Source organism: Limulus polyphemus, unplaced genomic scaffold, assembly GCF_000517525.1.
Source record: "Limulus polyphemus unplaced genomic scaffold, Limulus_polyphemus-2.1.2 Scaffold67, whole genome shotgun sequence".
In the NCBI taxonomy this organism is placed as follows: domain Eukaryota; kingdom Metazoa; phylum Arthropoda; class Merostomata; order Xiphosura; family Limulidae; genus Limulus; species Limulus polyphemus.
Genome location: NW_013665677.1, coordinates 338903 through 359131, shown reverse-complemented (window position 1 = coordinate 359131; position 20229 = coordinate 338903). Strand labels below are relative to the sequence as shown.

General features: G+C 32.6%; 1 protein-coding gene across 5 annotated transcripts in view; it reads left to right on the top strand.

Annotated features, from left to right (window-relative positions):
* LOC106465344 (dystrophin-like) overlaps positions 1-20229 on the top strand; it is a 144232-nt gene that overhangs the window by 75642 nt on the left and 48361 nt on the right. For 4 of the 5 annotated variants that reach the window (XR_001291200.2, XM_013925571.2, XM_013925563.2 and 1 more), the window contains 7 exons: positions 3529-3797; positions 7754-7917; positions 13615-13749; positions 13895-14117; positions 16742-16802; positions 18431-18510; positions 19083-19157. Coding sequence is in view for 4 of the 5 variants with exons in the window: in XM_013925571.2 (XP_013781025.1) it covers positions 3529-3797; positions 7754-7917; positions 13615-13749; positions 13895-14117; positions 16742-16802; positions 18431-18510; positions 19083-19157 (1007 nt within the window). In the remaining variant the exon portion in view is untranslated. The remainder of the gene's footprint in view (positions 1-3528; positions 3798-7753; positions 7918-13614; positions 13750-13894; positions 14118-16741; positions 16803-18430; positions 18511-19082; positions 19158-20229) is intronic. The other variant, XM_013925579.2, reaches the window with a different exon arrangement.

Sequence of the window (20229 nt, the reverse complement as noted above, 5' to 3'; positions counted from 1 at the left end):
CCTCGGACTGCGAGTCGAGTGCCTTAACCACCTGGCCATGCCGGGCGAGGGAATTAGTACCAATATCATCCGCAAATCTTTAGAAATAATAAAGTTTCAAGAAATATCGTAAATTATTAAATGGCGGGACCTCCGCTGAGATTTATACAGAAATGTAAACTTACACACAGGTCACATGATCTAGTTAAGATGAAATAAATATGACACTTATGTCTTGCAAGTTCACTTCTGTTGAGGACGTGGTAAACGTCGAAATATGTGGAGTCCACAGTTTAGAAGTGTTTTTAATGGTGTATGGAATTTAACGTTGTGTGTTACTCATTTATTATTTTAGTATTATTAAACACTCAAAATTTTCTATAAAATAACGTGTAAGTGGTAGGTAATGGTTGTTGAGCGTTTTTAATACATCTTAGAACCGACTTAGTCTGTAATACAAAGTACTCGAGTGATTGTTATTTTGCTCTCAAAATACTCTCTGTCTGTCTGTTGCTATGTACGATGTTTCTTATAACTGTTCTCTAGTAGTTATTCTGAAACTACGTGAGTCGTTGTTGTTGTGGCTTATAACATCTCAAATGTGTCCTTGGGTATCGGTAAGTAAATCGCCAAAGGTGCACGACTCTTAAAATCTGTACAATATATATATATATATTAAGAAAAATCATATTTAGGTAACTGAATAAATATCTTTAATCTGGACTACTTTAAAACAATGAGAAATGGATTTATTTTTTCATTCGCTCAATAACCATTATAATACACACGGAAGACATTTACAGCTTTGTTTCAATGTTTCAACTGCGAGTATTCTGGTTGGAACACGAATCTAACCTACACATTTAAAGAGTAATAATGATGTAAATAATGGCTTCTCGTTTTTCTACTATTATAGCTATATCGTAAAGCTCAATTAATTTTGATTTATTTTATTTCTTAAAATAATGATCGAATATTATTTAAAATAAGAAATATCCTGTCGTTTTCTTGTCAAAAATACAGAAGCTCGCCATTGATTTGTAGTTAAACACAAAACTATATAATAGGCTATCGGTATTGTGGCCACCACTTGTATCTAAACCCTATCTTTAGCATTATAAGTCCGCAGACTTACATCTGACCCAACTGGGGCAAGAGGCTCTCTGTTTTTTGTTTGTTTTGAATTTCGCGCAAAGCTACACGAGGGCTATCTGCGCTAGCCGTCCCTAACTTAGCAGTGTAAGAATAGAGGGAAGGCAGCTAGTCATCACCACCCACCGCCAACTCTTAGGCTACTCAAACTTATTGTAGAACTGATATATCATATTATTGTGCTTGAGATTTTCCAGGTAATATATGTTATGAATATATATATCTAAACTATATTTTATATAATAAGATAAAATAAATAAATTGAGGTAAATTTATGAATAATTTTAAAAAATAAGGCAAAAATAAAAAATATCATATTATATAATATAATAACTTTTAAAACTATAATTTTTATCGATAATAAAAATATTAAGTTATTTTCTATGAACAATAACATATTTTTTTTAAATTGTTGGATTGAAATGACCCCCCCCCCACTCCTCCTAAAATAAATCCTAGTTCTACGTTTCCCTCAAATAACCTACTATTTAGGGTATTTCTGATGTGAATGATACATCCTATTGCTACAGTGCTTATGATAACTTAAATATTATGTTTGTTTGTTGTTTAGAATAGCCATCTCGGAGTTTCAGAATAAGAAATGATGGAACGCTGGAATTAACTTGTGTGATGGGTCACGTTGTTAAACTGAAATATAATGATACTTATATGGACCATACTGTTTAAGCTAAGATACAAATTAAGGCTATGTGGACGGTAATATGTAATACATAATATAAAATAAGATTTTTATTTATTTGCTGTTGAGCACAAAGGTACGCAATGGGCTATCTATGCTGTGCCCACCACGAGTATCGAAACCCTGCTTTTAGCGATGTGTGCCCCCAGACACACCGCTGAGCCGCTGGGAAGAAGTGAAATAAAAATCATGCAAACTACACTGTTCAGTATAAAATGAAATGAGGGTTATTTGAACTACACTTTGTAATCTAACATAAAATACAGAATACGTGGACCACAGTGCAATCTAAACTAAAATAAGGGTTATATGAACCTCCATTTGTAATTGAAAAAAAAAAAAAGTTATGTGAATCATGCATTGCAAGGTAAGATAAATATACGTTATGTAGACCATGGTATTTAATCTAAGATAAACTAATGATTATGAGTCGGGTTGTGTAAAATCGCTGACTCATTTCAGTATAAACGTGTAATTGATATTAGTGTTTTCAGAAGTTATGAAGTATTTAGAAACCGAGTTACTGAAGTAAAGATAAGTTACATTTCTATATTTATTTATTTTTAACCACTTGGGTTTTATTACAGTTTTGTTTGTTTTTATCTGCAAGGCAACAATGGACTATCCACACTTTGCTTACTGGGAGATTTAGCGTTATAGACCCTCTAACTTACCGCTGAACTATAAATGGGCATGTTTAATTGGACTGTTATACCAGCATTAGTTTTTACTTTAATAAATGATACCTTAAACCTTTACTAATATTCTTTGGTCTCAAATCGCGACAAGTCCAACAGTTCAGCGTTTTCGTATAGACAAATTCATTGTGTTACTTATAACCTTATAATTCCAGTCAATTCATGTAAAAACTTTTTATTTGCGGGTTGAGATTTATTATCGTCAATCTAATCAATAAAAACCTTTTATGCTTAAAAACTATTTATATATTCAAAACAACCGTTTTCTGGTTGCCACGCTAAAGTTTGATCAGTTTTTTTCAGTTGTTTTATTTCGTGAAATAACTGCTTGTTGCAAAGCTCTATCATAACTTTTCAATTCCAAACCGATGTTTAAACAGTGTTTCTATGGCTTCAACTGAAAAAAAACATGTCACATTAACTCCGCAGTGCCCTCTTACGGAATTTCTATTGAACAATTGAAATTTATTAGAAATAATTGCTCGTTGCAAAGCACTATCATAACCTTCCAATTCCAAACCGTTGTTTAAACAGTGTTTCTACGGCTTCAACTGAGATAACATGTCACATCAACTCCGCAGTACCCTCTTACGAAATTTCTATTGAACAATTTAGATTTATTTAAAGTTCTGGCCCTAAAAAGTTTATAATTCACAGATTTTGCTCCTGTTTATTTTGGATGTAACATTAATCATTAGCACCTTTTATGTTACTTAGAAAGTAATCGCATGAAGAATGTCTTGTAAAAAATATAAATAAAGATACACGAATGTTTTCGGAAACGAACTTTCCTTGTTAAGTGGTCTTATTTACCTTCCAAAAACTACCTTGTTATCAAATGTCTTTAATTGTGTTTTAAACGCTTTAGTAGTCGTACTTGCTTTATATGTATCATGCTTTTGAATAACGCATATTGTGTAAACGTTACTAACGAAAAAAAAAAATGGCAAGAAAATGTCTCGCAATACTGATACATACACCTGAATATTTTTGGTTTAGAAATCGTCTCGAGAAAAATGCAGAGCAGTGGAATCAATTACTCCTTTCCTTACGAGAACTTACTGAATGGGTTATAAAAAAAGAAACCGAACTTGCCGCCCAACCTGCGCTTGGTGGCGACGTCACTAGTATTCTTAAACAACAAGACGAACATCGTGCGTTCCGCAGACAGCTAGACGACAAACGCCCTGTGATCGAGAGTAGCCTTCTGGCGGGAAGACACTACATTACTAAGGAACCACCGCTTTCAGACACCAGTGACTCAGAAGGTAGATTTTAATATTAACACTGGTTAATAAATCATTGATTTATGTAAGCTTCATGTAAGTTTTCTGCGTTAAATAGATCAAGTTGGTAAGCTGAAATTCGAAAATATTTCACCAATACTTCCCAGTGCGTTAGATACGTATGGTGAACGTTTAATCAATCTGACGAAGAGGGTTGTAAGTTTCTCTGTGAAAAATGTAACACACCCATGATTTACGTTAAGGTTTGCATGTTTGTTTCAGAATTTCGCGAAACCCAACATATGTGGAACATGTGCGTAGCAGTCCCTAATTTTAAACTCGCAGACTAGAAGGAAAGCAGTTAGTCATCTGCAGTCACTGCTAACTCTTGACTGATCGAATATCACCGTCATTCTATTATGGCTGACGAACGGCCTTAAAGTATGGAACACGTATTTTTGCAATAACAGTTGGTGAACCATGAATCACTGAACTTACAAAATAAATACATCTATCAAAAGCCGATCGCTTATTTCAAGGAAACTTACCTCGCACTACAGTCCACGTCTCTATGTTCGATCATGCTCTATTTGACGGCCGTGCATCTTAATAATAGTCCTGCAGTGTAGTTTCCATTTCCAAAACTTTCGTCCCAAGGCTATCACGTCAAAAGGAAACCAATGCTTCCTGCATACTTTCCATGAGCCATCTATGAATCTATGAGAACGACCGTTTCCTAGCGCCCACTTCAACAATCCGTTCTCTTAGAAATCTATAAGTGCTGCGTCTGACGATTTGACGAATAGGCTTTTATATGGAATAGCATGAATACCCGATTCATTATCTAGCAGCGTGAGATATGCAACGGTTGTATAAATACGTCGTGCAGCAACTTGTGTAAACGTATACCTATTACAACTTATTAGATTTGCTAGAACTGGTTGTAGTTTAAAAAAGTTTTATAGAGAGAGCTAACATACTTATATATAAACTTTTGTTTGGTAATTTGTCTTTCAACAAATCGCAGACGAAATGTTTTGTGGTAAGCACAATTTATTTTTAACTGAAATATATAACACTGACAATTTCACCACTTTTCATAGAACCTTCAATAAGGATATCGTGTTATGGTTGTTTTTGTAAAGCACAAAGCTACAAAATGGACTACCTATGCTCAACCAACTGCGAGTATATAAATCCGATCTTTAACGTAATAAGCTCAAATACTTAGCGCTGAATCACAGGGGAGGGAGCATTATTTAACAAATTAGCACAATGGTTGCGGATTATCTATACCTTTCTTTATTCTAGCTTCACATAATCTAACAAAAACTCAAGTGTTCTACCTTTCAAAATCATCATTTTTCTCAACACTAACGTAACTTATGTTGAGTCAGTTGTTTTCACGGTGTAGTTGTTTGCACAGTATAATTAACACAGTCAATACAGAATATAAATAACTTTCTTGATCATCACCTTAGATACTGCAATACAAGTCTAAGCATTTATACCAAAAAGATTGAAAACTGTATCTGTTATCTTTCTAACCTCCCCCAAATTCTATTCTTTTCTAAATTATCTTTCTGCTTTTAAGAACTGGCCACCCTTGGTTGCTTTTCTCATATGCTCCTTTTCAAGACTGACTATTGGGCAGACTCGCCTTAGCACACAGACTGTGCTATTGTTCTATGGACATGTAGCTAGAACTTGCCAGATGCTAAATAAGACTAACTTCACATGTGTTTATGTAATTTACAGCATTAAATTGAGTTAATTCAATATTAGTTATTTTTATTGTCAGATAGATTTAATGTATAACATTAAGTTCCTTAAACGGTAATAACTTTATTGAACAAATGTGATAGGCATGGTACGTGAAGTTTTACATGTGACAGTTCTGTTTCGTTACTTATGAATTCACTGAGCAGGTCCAACCTTGTCAGGTATTTTTGGGATAACGGGTGAAAACACTGCTAACACCGAGGATATCCAACTAATAGCCTAAGACAGATGGTCATAGATGCTTTCGTAGTTTGCCTATCACTCATAATTAATAATAATTATTATTAAAGATTATAGCAACTCTTCTGGTAGACGTTTCGCTTTTCCAAACTGAGATACTTCTTGATTGTGTTTCGTACTGCTGTATAGGATACGTGGACAGCTTTTGTCATTTACCTATGTGTTCGTGGATTCTCTTGTGTTACAAGACGCCGCAATATGCTTACCACGACTGTGTTACGACTTGTTTCAGGTCTCTTTCTGGATGATCCTGGTGCCCCAACTTGATCAATATTCCTTTGTTTTCCAATACCATTAATTACAAGCGATATTACCTTCTTGGAAAGTCTAAATCCCCGATATCAATACATCTTTATGATTTGAGAGTATGAATATTTTATGTCGTAAAAGGCTGTTACGTACCTTTTCCAAAATCGACCAATTTTCCGTGGCATCACAGTACCTACGTAACACCAAACAATATCAAAATGTGGTTCTGACACATCTTATTCCAACACGACTTTACATCTACTGTGGTTATCACGTAACTTGCTGATATGTATATTCAAGATTGTTTTAATATAACGTTTCTTTGTAGATAAGAACAAAGCTACACAAAGGGCTGTCTGTGCTCTGCCCACCACGGGTACCGAAACCCGGTTTCTAGCGAAGAAAGTCCGCAGACATACCGCTGTGCCACTGAGGGGCTTAATATAACGTACTTAGCTCTCTATACGGAAATCTTTAAATTGCTCAGGTATTAGTTTTCATTGTTTCACAGAAACCAAATGTTGATCCTTTATGTCGACGCTCAAGAATTTTATCTTGCGTCTTTGATCAATTTTTACTGCTGCAATGTTAATCTGGCTGACCTCACGTGAAGAATATTAAATAAAGTTAGGGATTTAATGTATCGGAATTACAAGGTGTCAAACTTATTAAAAAACGTGACAAATATAAGACAAATAAGCAAATATAAATGTTCGATCTTCTACAGTTACTATGCATACAATTGTAATTTTGGAACAACAAAAGATTCGAAAATTAGGTTACCCATCTTTTAGGCAATACTACCTGCTCCGTGCTCAATAATAATGATAATAATAATAACTAAAGTTTCGAGCTTCTACACGTGGTATGTAAATCCAATGATCTTGTAAAACTGGTCTCATTATAACTATAAAAAGTTACCCTTCCATTGATATGAATCTACTTAATAAAATCACCTTGAATGCATTAATAAATACCAATATATTAATAAAAAGTTATTAATATTTCTTGTTGTTAGAATATTTTAAAATCGTTCTGCAATTCCAGCAAATCAACAATTTTATTTTTGTCGTTGTTTGACTTGTTATAAATTGCTGCGTTAATAGCTGAAATTTTATTTTGAAATCAATGAACTTTTACTGAAAGGTCAAATGAATCATGTCGTATCGACAAACTACGCTAACATAATTATGATAATTTTAGAATATCCAAAACGGGCATAATTATAATGAAAAAAAAACAACACTTTACCAACGGCTTCTCTTTTGTACAAAATTTATTTCGAACTTGTCCTTACTTACATTTTTAAAACAAAAATTCCAATTCAATATATACACACTAATCTAATTAGTCATCTTAATTTCTTACTTTTTTTTCACGAAAGACAATATAAAAAAATAATAATGTTGGTTATCTGATCTTTCTTTTACCAGAACAAAATCAAGCTCATTTATCTTTCTTTTTTGCTTCTATTTTCTCATTTACATAAACTCAACATTACTAGCCTAGCCAGTTATCTTAAATTACCAACAATCTTCTGGTTTTTATTCGTGTAAATAAACCTTTTTAGTGTGTTGCCACACTGCTGGCCGGTCCATTTCTTTCCGAACCGCCTAACAGGACCACGTTGTCCAATATTTATAACATATCAGTATATATATATATTCGGTAGTGAACTTATGTTTGACATCAGCAGCACCTCTGTGTTTGTATTATATATTTTCTAGCCAAAGATTACGAGACTGAAAGTAGGGGATACCGTAGTGCAGAGGAACAAGCAAGGGAAATTGCGCGCAGCATCCGGAGAGAGGTTAAGAAGCTTTCGGATAAGTGGAACGCTCTCTTGGCCCATACTGATCAGCGCCATAAATGGATAGACGATGTGTTAACAGTAAGTGCCTTTTGCTTATATATGTCTAGAACATTCTGGAATAATAATAATAAAACAGTATTTACACACTGAAGACCAACCCAAATGAATGAAAGATGTACAGGGGAAAACTCGAAACACATATATCCACAGCTCTCTCAAATATGTAACTAAACTATCAGTTGATAATGATGATGTTATATATATAAAGGTTTAGTATCTTAAAAGAACGACCTTAGATGATTTTCTACTGGAAATCTCACATTAAATGCCTAGCGCTTCTGTAGGCGGATTCTTACCAAAAAAATAAAGTCTCTATTCGCTTTTAATTTTCAATAACTATGGTGAATATTCTGTAAAGCAAAACATTAGTGACTAACATAAGATTTAACCATATGCTTGCTTGACATTTCTAACTCATTTCTCTCTTTTTTGTCATACATGTAAACAAAATTTAAAGTTATAAAATTAGATTGTATATAGGAACTAAACACAAGATATGTGATTCAGTATATATATATATATATCGTAGCCTTAATTATCAGGCATAGATTTAAATATTGGGTCCTGCTCGTACATAACGTTCATAAGCTTATTTAAATCTAGAAAAAGTCTTACCATTTATTGCAGATTATATTTTAGACATTAAAGAATGTTCATTAATTAAAGCATGTAGCCCTTCCAAAAATTAAGCCTATTTATAAAACATCAGGTCACTTTCATATTTTAATTGTAGCGTGTAGTCGGGTTATTTTGTATTAACCAATTACAGTTGTATTCGGTTTATTGTATATTAACCTAATTTCAGTTACTGAACTTTTTCTTCTGGATTCCTACATATCCACATATATAGTTTCATATATCACTTCATACTTTTCATCTTCTTATAAAGTTTTTGCGTGAAAAAACTACTTTTTTTTACTTTAATAGAATCTTTCCACAAATTACTTTCAAATAATAATTGAACCTTCCAATCTAGTTTCATGTTACATTTGTGGTGATCAAAACAAATCACACGCGAATCTCCTGACCGATACTGTACCTCATGTATATGAAGTTTAAACACATAAAATCTGTATATCATCATCTGTGTGTAAAAATGCTTTCTCATATTTAATCTCATTTTCTCAACTTTGTCCGCTATCCTAACTGTGTTACAGTTTACAATTAGCATAATGTTTTAGCGTAATTATACTTATTGTGACAAATACACGGTGTAAACACTATTAGAGAAAAAAACATCGTGAAATTTTCAAAAACGCTTTCATTAACAATACTGTATAGAATTTATTGAAAGTAGTTTACTGTGATTCACAGTAGCACAGTGGTATGTATACGGACTAACACTGCTAGAAACCGGGTTTCGATACCCGTGGTGGGCAGAGCACAGATATCCCTTTGTGTAGCTTTGTGTTTAACAACAACAACAACAACACTTTCTGTTGGATGTTCTTGGGATATCATTTAGTATTTTCGAAGGTGGTCAATATATGTGTGTGTATCACTTAGTATATATATATATATATATTCAAATTATTGCGTAACGGACTTTTCAATAGTTTCGAAGGTTAATATCAAACATAATAGTATTTGACCATACAGTTGGGGTTCCTTCATGAAGTTTTTAATTTCCTTGATAAGAAATGTCGACTATTTCAGCTTTAAGTACGTTTTCCTCTAAGAGTAATTACTAACACTTGCGTCTTGACAAAATCGCTTAGTGTTTACAACTCCTCTAAGAATAGAGAGTTGTGTGTGTCTGTTTGTCTAGTTCTGTATTATTTTGCGATATCACGTGACAGGATACGTCATTATATTTTCGCCGGCGGTTAAACATACATCATTACAGAAAAACCATTCTCTTTAAAAGTGTATAATTTGTAGGCATAGGTGTATGGGGGATTTTTTCAGAGGGGGGGGAGGCTGTACAATTTTTGCCCGAATGAAGTTATGAGTAAGAAACTTCTGCTACCAGTTTTTTTACCGAATGAAAGTAAAAACTGCCCCAATTACCATATTTTCTGCTCCTAAGCTTGGCCTATGTATTGCAAGCTAGTGGGAGGCTGCCTCCCCCCCCCCTCTCCCAGCACACTTATGCTTGTAGGGTAACGTGACTTTGGGCTGCGCACAATATCAAGAAACCGTTCTGTCAAACATATATTTATATTTTGTCTTCAACTTACACAATTTACTTAACGCTGGTAATCAGCAGCAGTACAAATACCATGTAGTTTCTTGGACGGTTCATGCATGGGAAGTTTTAGTTGTTTAGACAGTTCATGCATGGGGACTTTCTCAGATTTACTGTTTTCAATACTGTATTATAATTGACAACTAATAATCAAAAGTCTACGTCAATAACAAAAATTACTCATGCTATGCTACATCCATCAGAGTATAGAAAAAAAGAATAAACAGTACTAGCGATAACTTTCAACCAGAATCAAAATCCAATCTTGGCAGGTATTTAGGTTTATTATAAAAAACTAAGGGTGTTCAGAAATCTTCGGATCTCTATTCGCCCCACTCGTGCCAACGTGAAAGAAAAAGCGCTTATAGTTGTTTAAATTGGCTATTTTAAGTATTTTACTGGTACTGGGATGTAGCTAGCATGGAGTGAAGCCTTCTTAAGAAATAATAAATCCAATGCCCAAGGATTAGCTGTGGGAGGGTGGGGTGAAAAAAATAGAATGCTTTGGCCAAGCCCGAATAGATCTGTAATGGAGAAAAGGCTGTATTGGTGAGGTAGGTCTGTAATGTAAAAAATCAGGGTTAGGAAGCATGTAAGGCAATAAACAAGTTCAGTAACTTTAAGATGTGTTTAAATGCACTTAAAATAAACTGGCAGGTTAAAAGGATGTTGTCAGGCTGGAATAGACAAGGGCATATTAGTCGTTGAAGCAAAGTGCGTGGCGGCTGTCGTTGGAAAATTCCAAAAGTCGTTCGAAAACCCGTGCTTGTGGATGAGAGGCGACTGAAACGGTCTTGTTGAACGGGTAATTCGTCTGTCGTGGCTGTACTTTACTGGGGATGTCGGTCTGGATGCTTTTATGTCTTTTTGCTATTCTTGTTTGAGTGTGCTGGTTGAGTAAAGGCGGATTGACTATTGATAAATGTGAGTTTCGAGTGGTGACTTGTACGGGTTCTGTTTTAATATTCGCATAGAGAATCCATTTTTATCACCGGTGGCAATTCTACCCAAAAATGATTCACGCGCATTACGGGCCAGAAGAGACGAAACAACGTTCACACGTTGGAAACGATGATCATCGAAGAGTTCGTGAGGCACCCAAATACCTTCTTTAATTAAGGAGTTTTCCCATATTCCTTAGATGTTTATGTATTGTTTCATGAGAGACATGCAATTTCACGAGTGTGTTGCCTTGGGTTAGACTCAACAAGCGTTTACAGAGCATCAATTCCAACATGTCGGCCGCTGCCACCACAGTTTTTAAGGCTAAAGTCACCTGAACGAAATTTGCTGAACCATCTTTGACACTTACGAACGTTCAAAATATTTCCATAAACCTCTTTGATATTCTTTGTGGCTACAGAGGCGTTTTTCCCCCTTCTTGTATTCAAACAGCATTATATGCCGAATGTGTGTTTCATCGTGTACCATCACTATAAGGGATTAGAGTGTACTAAACTTTATATTATATAGGCTACACTAACGTGACGTTTAGGCGGTTCGTTTAACTATTATATGTGATGTACGTTTTTTGGGGAGTGGTTAATGAAAGTGTTCCAAAACGTAGAGAAAAGTCCGTATATAATTCTACCTATTTCTTTACTCTTTCACGAAACTGAATTACCTACTAAAAATGAAGTATTTTGACAATCACTTTTTTAATATAATTTCGTTTCAGCCTAGTACTTATTGGTCTTTAGGGATATTTGTAATGGTCAAGTGTAGTCTAATAAATAAGCTGGTCATTGTATAATTTTCTTACATGGTATAAGATTATATGTTATCATTTTTCAACTCATAATACAGAGAGATGAAGGCAATCTGAGTCCTAAATTTGGCTTTAAAGGTCTTAAGCACTTTTTCAGAATGAAAACAAGCATAAAAGCATGTATGTATATCTTAAAACTATACCTAGACATTTTCCACACCGAAGGCCATATAAAGCTCCAATGGGCGGCCATCTCTATCACCAATTCATAGCTAGCTAGATAAGAGCTAACTTTATATCAAACTACAGTTTTTACCTCATAATAATATTTTTCTTTATTACCAACATTAACCTTATTTATTTTAATTTTACAATTAGGTTCGAGCGTGGCCTAAATGTTAATATGAGGGACTGCTGGTCGAAGGTTCAGGGCTCGAGTCAAGAATTCACTGAACATGCTCCGCACATTTATTTGTGGGCATATAATAAAGTAACTCTAAACACTATTATTCAGTTCAAATAGCCAGACAAAATCCTTGTGTCAACGAGTACTGCTGGCTGACTACCCTCCCAGTAGTTTAAACTCATAGACAGCTAAATCTGACTTTTAACTATCTCTAGCCTGGCCGTTTGTACAATGACGTATAAAGTGCAGTTCATGCTGAAAATCCCAATTAGTTTTCAAACTGCAAAGTGATATAAATATAATTTTTTTCTTTTCTGTTCACGATTAAACAGAAAATTGTCGACTGTGGGTTTTATTATAAATTGATTTTAATTTTTGTATAATCGTTTCGAAACCTATTTACTGTATCCATTAGTCCGTTTATGATATTTTTTGTAATACTTGACTTTTTGTTTTGTTTTTCAGAACTGATCAAACTTACTTTGAAAGTAATTATTTATTATTATTTTCACAGAAGTACTTATACACTTTTTCAGATGTACATTAACAAAATATTTGACAACTTTAAATTTGTGGTTCTAAGCCTTTTTTTACTCATGAATCAATCTCGCGAACCCCTATACTCAGAAAGGACAGTCTGCGACAGCTGATCCCACAGTGTATAAACGCGATACTGACATAAACAAGATCCCTCGGTGGAACAGCAGTAAGTTTACTGACTTACAATGTTAAAATCCAGGGTTCTGTTCCTCACGGTGGACACAGTAGATAGCCAAATGTGGTTTCCTCTAAAATAAACAGAATAAATAAGTATTTAAGTTAATAAAACTTTCTAAAAAATAACGTTCTTTCATTGAATTGAATATAGCATCGATTCTTTTTCTTTTTAACTATAATGCGGAACTCAATGTTTACCGTCGTGAATACTCCCATTAGAATGTTTGCAAATCCTTAGGTGTCCGCGAATCACAAGTTGAGAACTATGACCTTAACCAATCTCAATATAAACTTATTGTGAGTTAAAATTTTTAGGAGTTTTCTTAAAATCACTTTAAAACCTCTCAATGATAATTGAAAACGAGCAATAAAATAAAATGTGTATTATAAAAATCTTTGAGACATCACTTGACACATTTTGACTAAAGAAATAAATGTTGAATCAATTTTTAGATCGTTGATTAATATTATATATTTATGCAGTTGTATACAATTAGAAATGTCAATGTCATTGATTTGTGAAAAATGAGTTCAGTAAAGGAAGAATAAGTCATGTGATGATAATTTATTATTGTTTGCCTGGCTCATTCCAAATTGTAGGTACCATATAGTTATATTTCAGGGATAGCTATATGTAACTCAAAATATTTTAAAACCTAAAACTGTCATTTGATATTATTTAGTTTATTCTTATAGAAAATGAAGATGCTTCAAAGAACTATGGAAGAAATGAATTCCAATCTTCAAGCAGCAGAAGCAACCAAAGTCAAGTGGCCTCCAATTTCCGAGTTTGTGTTAGATCAAATGCAAGAACACTTAAACGAGATACAGGTGAGACATTTGTTAAGTGGAGGTATACTAAACTGAAAAGAAATAAAGTTGTAAGCATAATTTTTTACTTCATTTGAATTAAGTATCAGTGGTCGTTGTTTCTTCTTTTGATAGTATATCTATGTTTTACTGTACTTGGTCCTAGAATTTCAAAGAGCGGGTGGCACCTTTACATCAGCATTTAGAAGAAGTAAATGAAGCTGCTGGTCGCATAACTGGGTGCAATGTTCTACTTTCTCACGCCAATCTTAATCGACTTGAAGAATTGAACACTAGATGGCGTCTCTTGCACTTGGCCATAGAAGACCGACGTAAACAACTAGAGGGTTCCCTGAAAGATCAAAGTTTGGCACAAAACTTTTTAAATGGTAATACATAGCAATTAAATATGTCATGAGCAAGTTGGTACTCCTTAGATTCAAACAAAGTTTGTACGAACAATAAATGCAAACTAAGCCTCACACGGTATTAATATTCGCCGTCAATTCAGATTATTTGCAACTTACAAGCTGATTGTGGTTCAGGGTAGTTTAGAGTGTAAATATCTTATTTATGCTTTCAATGTTTGATTAGCTGTGTATCCAGTTTAAAGACGAATGGTGGAATTATACCATAGGCTGTTGGGACATATACCTAGCTCTATTAGTAGTAGTACAATTAGTAGAGCTAGGCCATACCGTGTCAAAAATTATCATCATAATGGTTGATTTAATTCAAACAGTATAAAAATTAAAACAAATAATTGATCTATGTTAAAATTGAAATAATTAAGTAATGCTGTGCTCTTAATTCTTACCCAAAAAATCTTATTAGTAAATTACTTTAACAGAATTGATAATAATTAGAATTCATTTACTTAGTATAGTTCACACCTACAGTCGTTATTCATGAAGTTGATATTAGAATCGCCAAGAGTCCTAGACTATTGTTGTGTTTGTCGTATTCAAGACGGCCTCGTGATTTCTGATATTGTACGAAAGGCTATGTAAACATAACATGCTTAAGTGAATAGATGGGTGGTATATCATCTGTTCGAACATAGTAATGCATTTCATGTTAACATAAGTAGAAAGGTAGATAGCCTAAGATGGAATACAAAAATACATAAAAATTACATCAACTGGAAATCTATTTGTTATTAATAGCAAAACATGATAAAACACGCTTATCGTTTTTTTTTTTTTTTTATGTTCAGGCCCCTTCGGATATGTTTTATGGACTGCACTGTCAACACTGTTAGATATATTGTTACTCTTAGTTTCAAATGAAAACCAACTTAAAATTAATTTCATAATCTAATTCAACAAAATTATTAAGAACTGTTGTCGAGTGCAAGTATTTTAATTATAAAACGTGGTACTAATGAATTTTGTTAGTTGTTTTCATTACTATGCATAATTTAAAAAAAAGTAGTTAACTGTTTTCAGAGTAGACATATGCAAAGGCAAGCCCTTACTAAATGCAAATTTAAATTTTTATACATATTATATGATACATAAACTTGAAATGTACTTATCTAAAATGTATGTGAAACCTTTGATGTTTCAGAAAAAAAATAAAGAAGAATGAAATTTCCAGAAAAAAAAATTATATTACATATTGCCCTCCACAATTTAAACAAGGAGCAGGTACATATCATATCATTCTACAAGTTTTATTATAACTTAACTAAAACAGTTTATCAAAGAATAAGTTACGATCTGAAATCCTACAGTTTAAAACTATTACCCTAAAGTTTAAGTGTGTATTTTAAGTCTTAATTACACCACTCAAACATATGATTCATATGAAGATTGACCAATTTTTAACAGGGAATCAAGTCAATTTTAATGCTTCTGTTCTCCAGAGAAGAATTTTGAATCTCAATAAGCTTCTTGTTTTATCTTTAAATACATTAATGAGGTAACATTTTAGTACTCTATACCCTTTCCAAATGTTAATATCCTTTCTATTATAAAAACACTGTAAGCAACACACCAAGTGAGGCTGCATAAGATTACAATAACGTTTTTGTCCTGTGATTTAAAATGTCCCTACTAAACAAGATAAGAACTCTATTAACTTGTTATTCTTCATCTAAAAACTGTTGTAGCCTTTAGGATTTTTTTTCAACAGTCACATGTAAAATCTTATTCATCCCACAGTAGTTATGCAGCTTATAACCCAGCAATTAATGAAGTTCTTTTCAAAATGCCATATGCTTTACATGTAATTTTTCACAATACTCAAATACATTCTTCATATTCAAGCCAAGACTCTAATACTGTTAAAAGTTGATTTGAGTAGGGGAAACAGCTCTTCATATCATCTTAAGAAGTATTATCATCGTCAAATGTAGTAATTCCACACTTCACAAAACTACCCAATTTGTTTCTATTATTAAATGCCCCAAATCAAAATCCTCAGGGGCTCCAACAGTCACATTCTCTCAATTGAATAAATGCCCATTTATAACCATTCTGCATTCTACCTCTACATTAATCTCCATCCACTAACTCAGCTTTTCTGCTAATTCTGTAAACCATTAAATAACTAAGTAATCTCTTGTGAAGCACTTTATCAATGGCCTTCAGAAACTCATAAAACACCAACCAAGAAGTCCTCTGCCATAAAAATAGAAGCTTTATCAACGTACATAGAAAATGACAGTTAAAACCTTAGTCTGCTGCTCTTAATATTTACAGATAAGTGGTGAAAAATTAAATTATATCTACTTTGAAACCTCACCTATTACGATTTTGAATTAATGAATATAATTGACTTATCCATATGTAAATTATTTATCAGTTTATCAATCAGCTTTCAAAATTTTAGTCACATAATATAAAACTGAAATATAAGAAAAATGGAAATTACTTCAGAAATTTGTTCGTACAAGTAACTGACACTTGCATTGTTTGCTTACAGTGAGTGTAAATAAAAAATATATAACTGGCAAAGAGAAAACATTATATAAACATATTGTTAACAGTTATGTGTGAAATAATTTCAGCTTCAGTGGATGAGCCATGGGAAAGAGCTGTTTCAGGAAACAAAGTGCCTTACTACATCAAGTAAGTCCACACCCTTAACATATAGACAAATAATCATTTGGTCATTCAAGGTCATCCTTGCACATTCACCAGTGAGATAAGAAAACATTTTTTCCCCCACTTTGTTTTTCAGAAATTGTTGATTCTTCTCTTAAAACTCCTAGAAGGAACTGGTTTCCACTATTGCTACAGGTAACTCATTTCATAAGCCAACCATTCTGTTGGGAAAATAAAATTGTCTTAATTTGAACCTTGCTTGTCTTTTCCTAACCTTAAACTTGTGTCCTGTTTGTTCAATTGTCTTCAAAATACAGCACCAAAAATAAAAGGACTTTATCCAAGTAACCTTGTCAACTTCAGTAAAATTACTTTTACCCTTCTTTTCTTAAGATATAATAAGGTAAGAGATCTTAACCTTGCCCTAAAAGATAACCCTCCATCCCTGGAATCCTATTAGCCCTCCTCTGAACCCTTTTTTAGCCAGATTTCCAGCTTTCCTATAGTTCTGTTAAGCTGTCATGCTATATGTCAATTGAAACTCCATAAGCTTATGGTATTTATCTTTGATTTTCTCCTTTATATCTTTAGTAAGCTAATTTGGTTTGTTCATCCCTGTTATCTTCTTCTACATTTTAGGAACGTTTATATTTTGAATTAAAAGCAATTTATTTGTAAAAAAATTTACTAATCTCTCTTACCATTTAATACATTATCACAGTTCACTAATGATAATTAAATTGTCTCATGGTCTCAAAATTGGCATTCTGAAAATTAGGAACTAAATGTACATTTTTCTTTTTTTTATCAACATGTAGAAAAACATAAAACCTAATTATGCAGTGATCATTTTTCCTCACATGTTCCCCTTATTTCAACTCTTGCAAAAATGTCTTTATTAGTTGTGAACAATAAATCTAAAAAGATATCCTCTGTGTTTCACACTATTTGGTATATAAAAACATGTCTTGAATTATTTCACAAAACCTTTCCTTTTCTCTATTCGACCCCATAAAATCCCAGTCACTGTGTTTAACTTGAAAATCTCTGAAGTATTGCATCAGCATTCTTGTTAATAATAACCCCGTTCTCACTATACAGTTTCTCACTTTATACTCTTGAAACACATTATTGTAACCCATGTAGGTATAGGTCTTCAAAAATTACAGTGCAGCTATGATGTTAGTATTGAAATTCAGTTTGAGTTCAAATAAATAAAAATCTATTTATATGATGGAATTCTGAAAAAAATCAAGTTATTTGTAGTTAAGGTGAACAATTTTATTTTTAAGTGAGAAATAACTGAGCTTATGAATATTTGTAAGAAAACATATTTCAATGACTATTTTGTGCAACAACATAACACACAAATTGTGATTATAATTTAATTTTGAAGTGCTTATAAACACATGAAAGGTATGTGATTATATGTTTAAACTTTAGACAGTGTTAAGTTACAAAGAGTAATTGTGTGCTGACTTTGAAAAATATGTGGAGAGAATAAGTTATTCTATTTTAAAGTAGAAAAGTCACTTTTTTGTAAACAAATTGTAATGGTAAGGTAATATGAATGATTATCTATTTTATATGCAAACTAAAATAAATTGTAGTAAATACAATAATGGAATGAAAGAACAGCATTATTTAAGTAGTTCCTTATCTTCATCTAGTCACCTAAGTGAGACAACACACTGGGATCATCCAAAAATGATTGAGTTAATGGAGTCATTAGGTAAGCTTATGTGACTTTTTAAGTATTTATTTAAATACAAACGAGAAATGTCATATTATAATAAATAATTTTATGTTATGAAAAGTAGTTATTTTCATGAAGCTTTTACATTTAATTAATGTTAGTATAAAACAAATATTAAATGTAAAGAACTTTGTTGTATTTCAGTAGTGCATTATTCTAAAAGTTAATGTTGAGAATATGATACTGTTTTTTCCTTGAAGTGTGAAGTTGGAGAACTCTAAAATAATTAGATTCAAATTCTAGAAGGAAAAGATCTGTTTTAAGGTTTAATTGAGGGGGTTGTATAATTGTTAAAGAACTGATTATTTAGTGTGGACAGATATTTTCTTACACTTCTCAAATAATTGCTTTTTGGTAGATACAGGTTTAAATTTAACCTCTAGTCAGTTAGTATTCATTCCAAATATTAAGATAAGATTAATTGTCCATATTTTACTAGCTGTTTTTTACACATAAAAAAAGATTTTGTGTATTGTGAAATACCTGTATTTTCCTAGCCATTTACACAGTTACAATTGCAATTCTTGTAAATTATATATTCCATTCAGGTGAATACAATGAAGTCAGATACTCTGCATACAGGACTGCTATGAAACTACGAACTGTGCAAAAACAGCTGTGTTGTAAGTACATATCTATTTTTAAACTGGAGTGAAAATAACAACAGTAATTGTGCAAAAGATCAATATTGAATACACCTGTAGAGGTCTAAGGCAGAATATGTTTTGAATAACATTGCTTCCATTACACCTAGAATATAAATTCCAACAGGCAAGATCTCCATCATCTTAGCTTTACTCTTCCAACCATCTAATCAAACCAACTATATTTTTCATACCTCCCAAACTTAACTTCATGCACTTAAGTCTGATTTTACAGTTTAAGTTCATTCAGCAAAGATTGATTTTTTTCAGTTAATTTTTTTTTAGCAGCTCAATATCTTTTTTATATTATGAAACCAAAATATGAAGACAGTGTTGTAAAATGTACTATATAGATAATACCAAAAGAATAAGAGTAAATATTGTTTGAAGAATGTTTTAATTACTGCTTATAATTGTAATGTATTCATTGATGGACTTCAGTGGGAATTGTTTAAATTAAATTTGTATTTTCTTTCTCTTAAATACATGTATATCTGGAAGTATGAACTTTTAATTAGCTGATGTACCCAATGTCTAGAATTGAATAGTTATTTTATACTCTTTGATTCATTCAAAATGTTTATATGAATGTCTCATTTAGGAAAAGACTTAAGACATAAAAATTAGTTACAAAGTCAAATTGATTGGCTGTAATATTCTATGTATTAGGAAAGTTTAATATATATAGCCATGTTTGTGGGTTCAGTATGTTGGGTGTTTATCTAGCCTATATAAAAGCCAGTGTGTGTCGCGTCATGCTTGATTTCTCTAAATAGGAGGAGGAGTCATAAAAACCAAAATGCATTTATCCAGATAAAATAGTTTGATTACTGTCTGCTTATTATGATTTTAGTGATGGAGGTGCAAGGGGGCTGTGAAGTGGGGTGTGTGCTGTGAAATTTTATAAGTGTAGTGAGTGTTGGTATAATAAGCCTAAAGTAAAACATAGTGTGGGATCACCTAGCTAAGAGCCAAAGGAATAAAATTTATCATGAAAGTGAAAATATCGTTTCAATTTTAAACTTAAATCGTTTCTGAATTAAGCTATTTT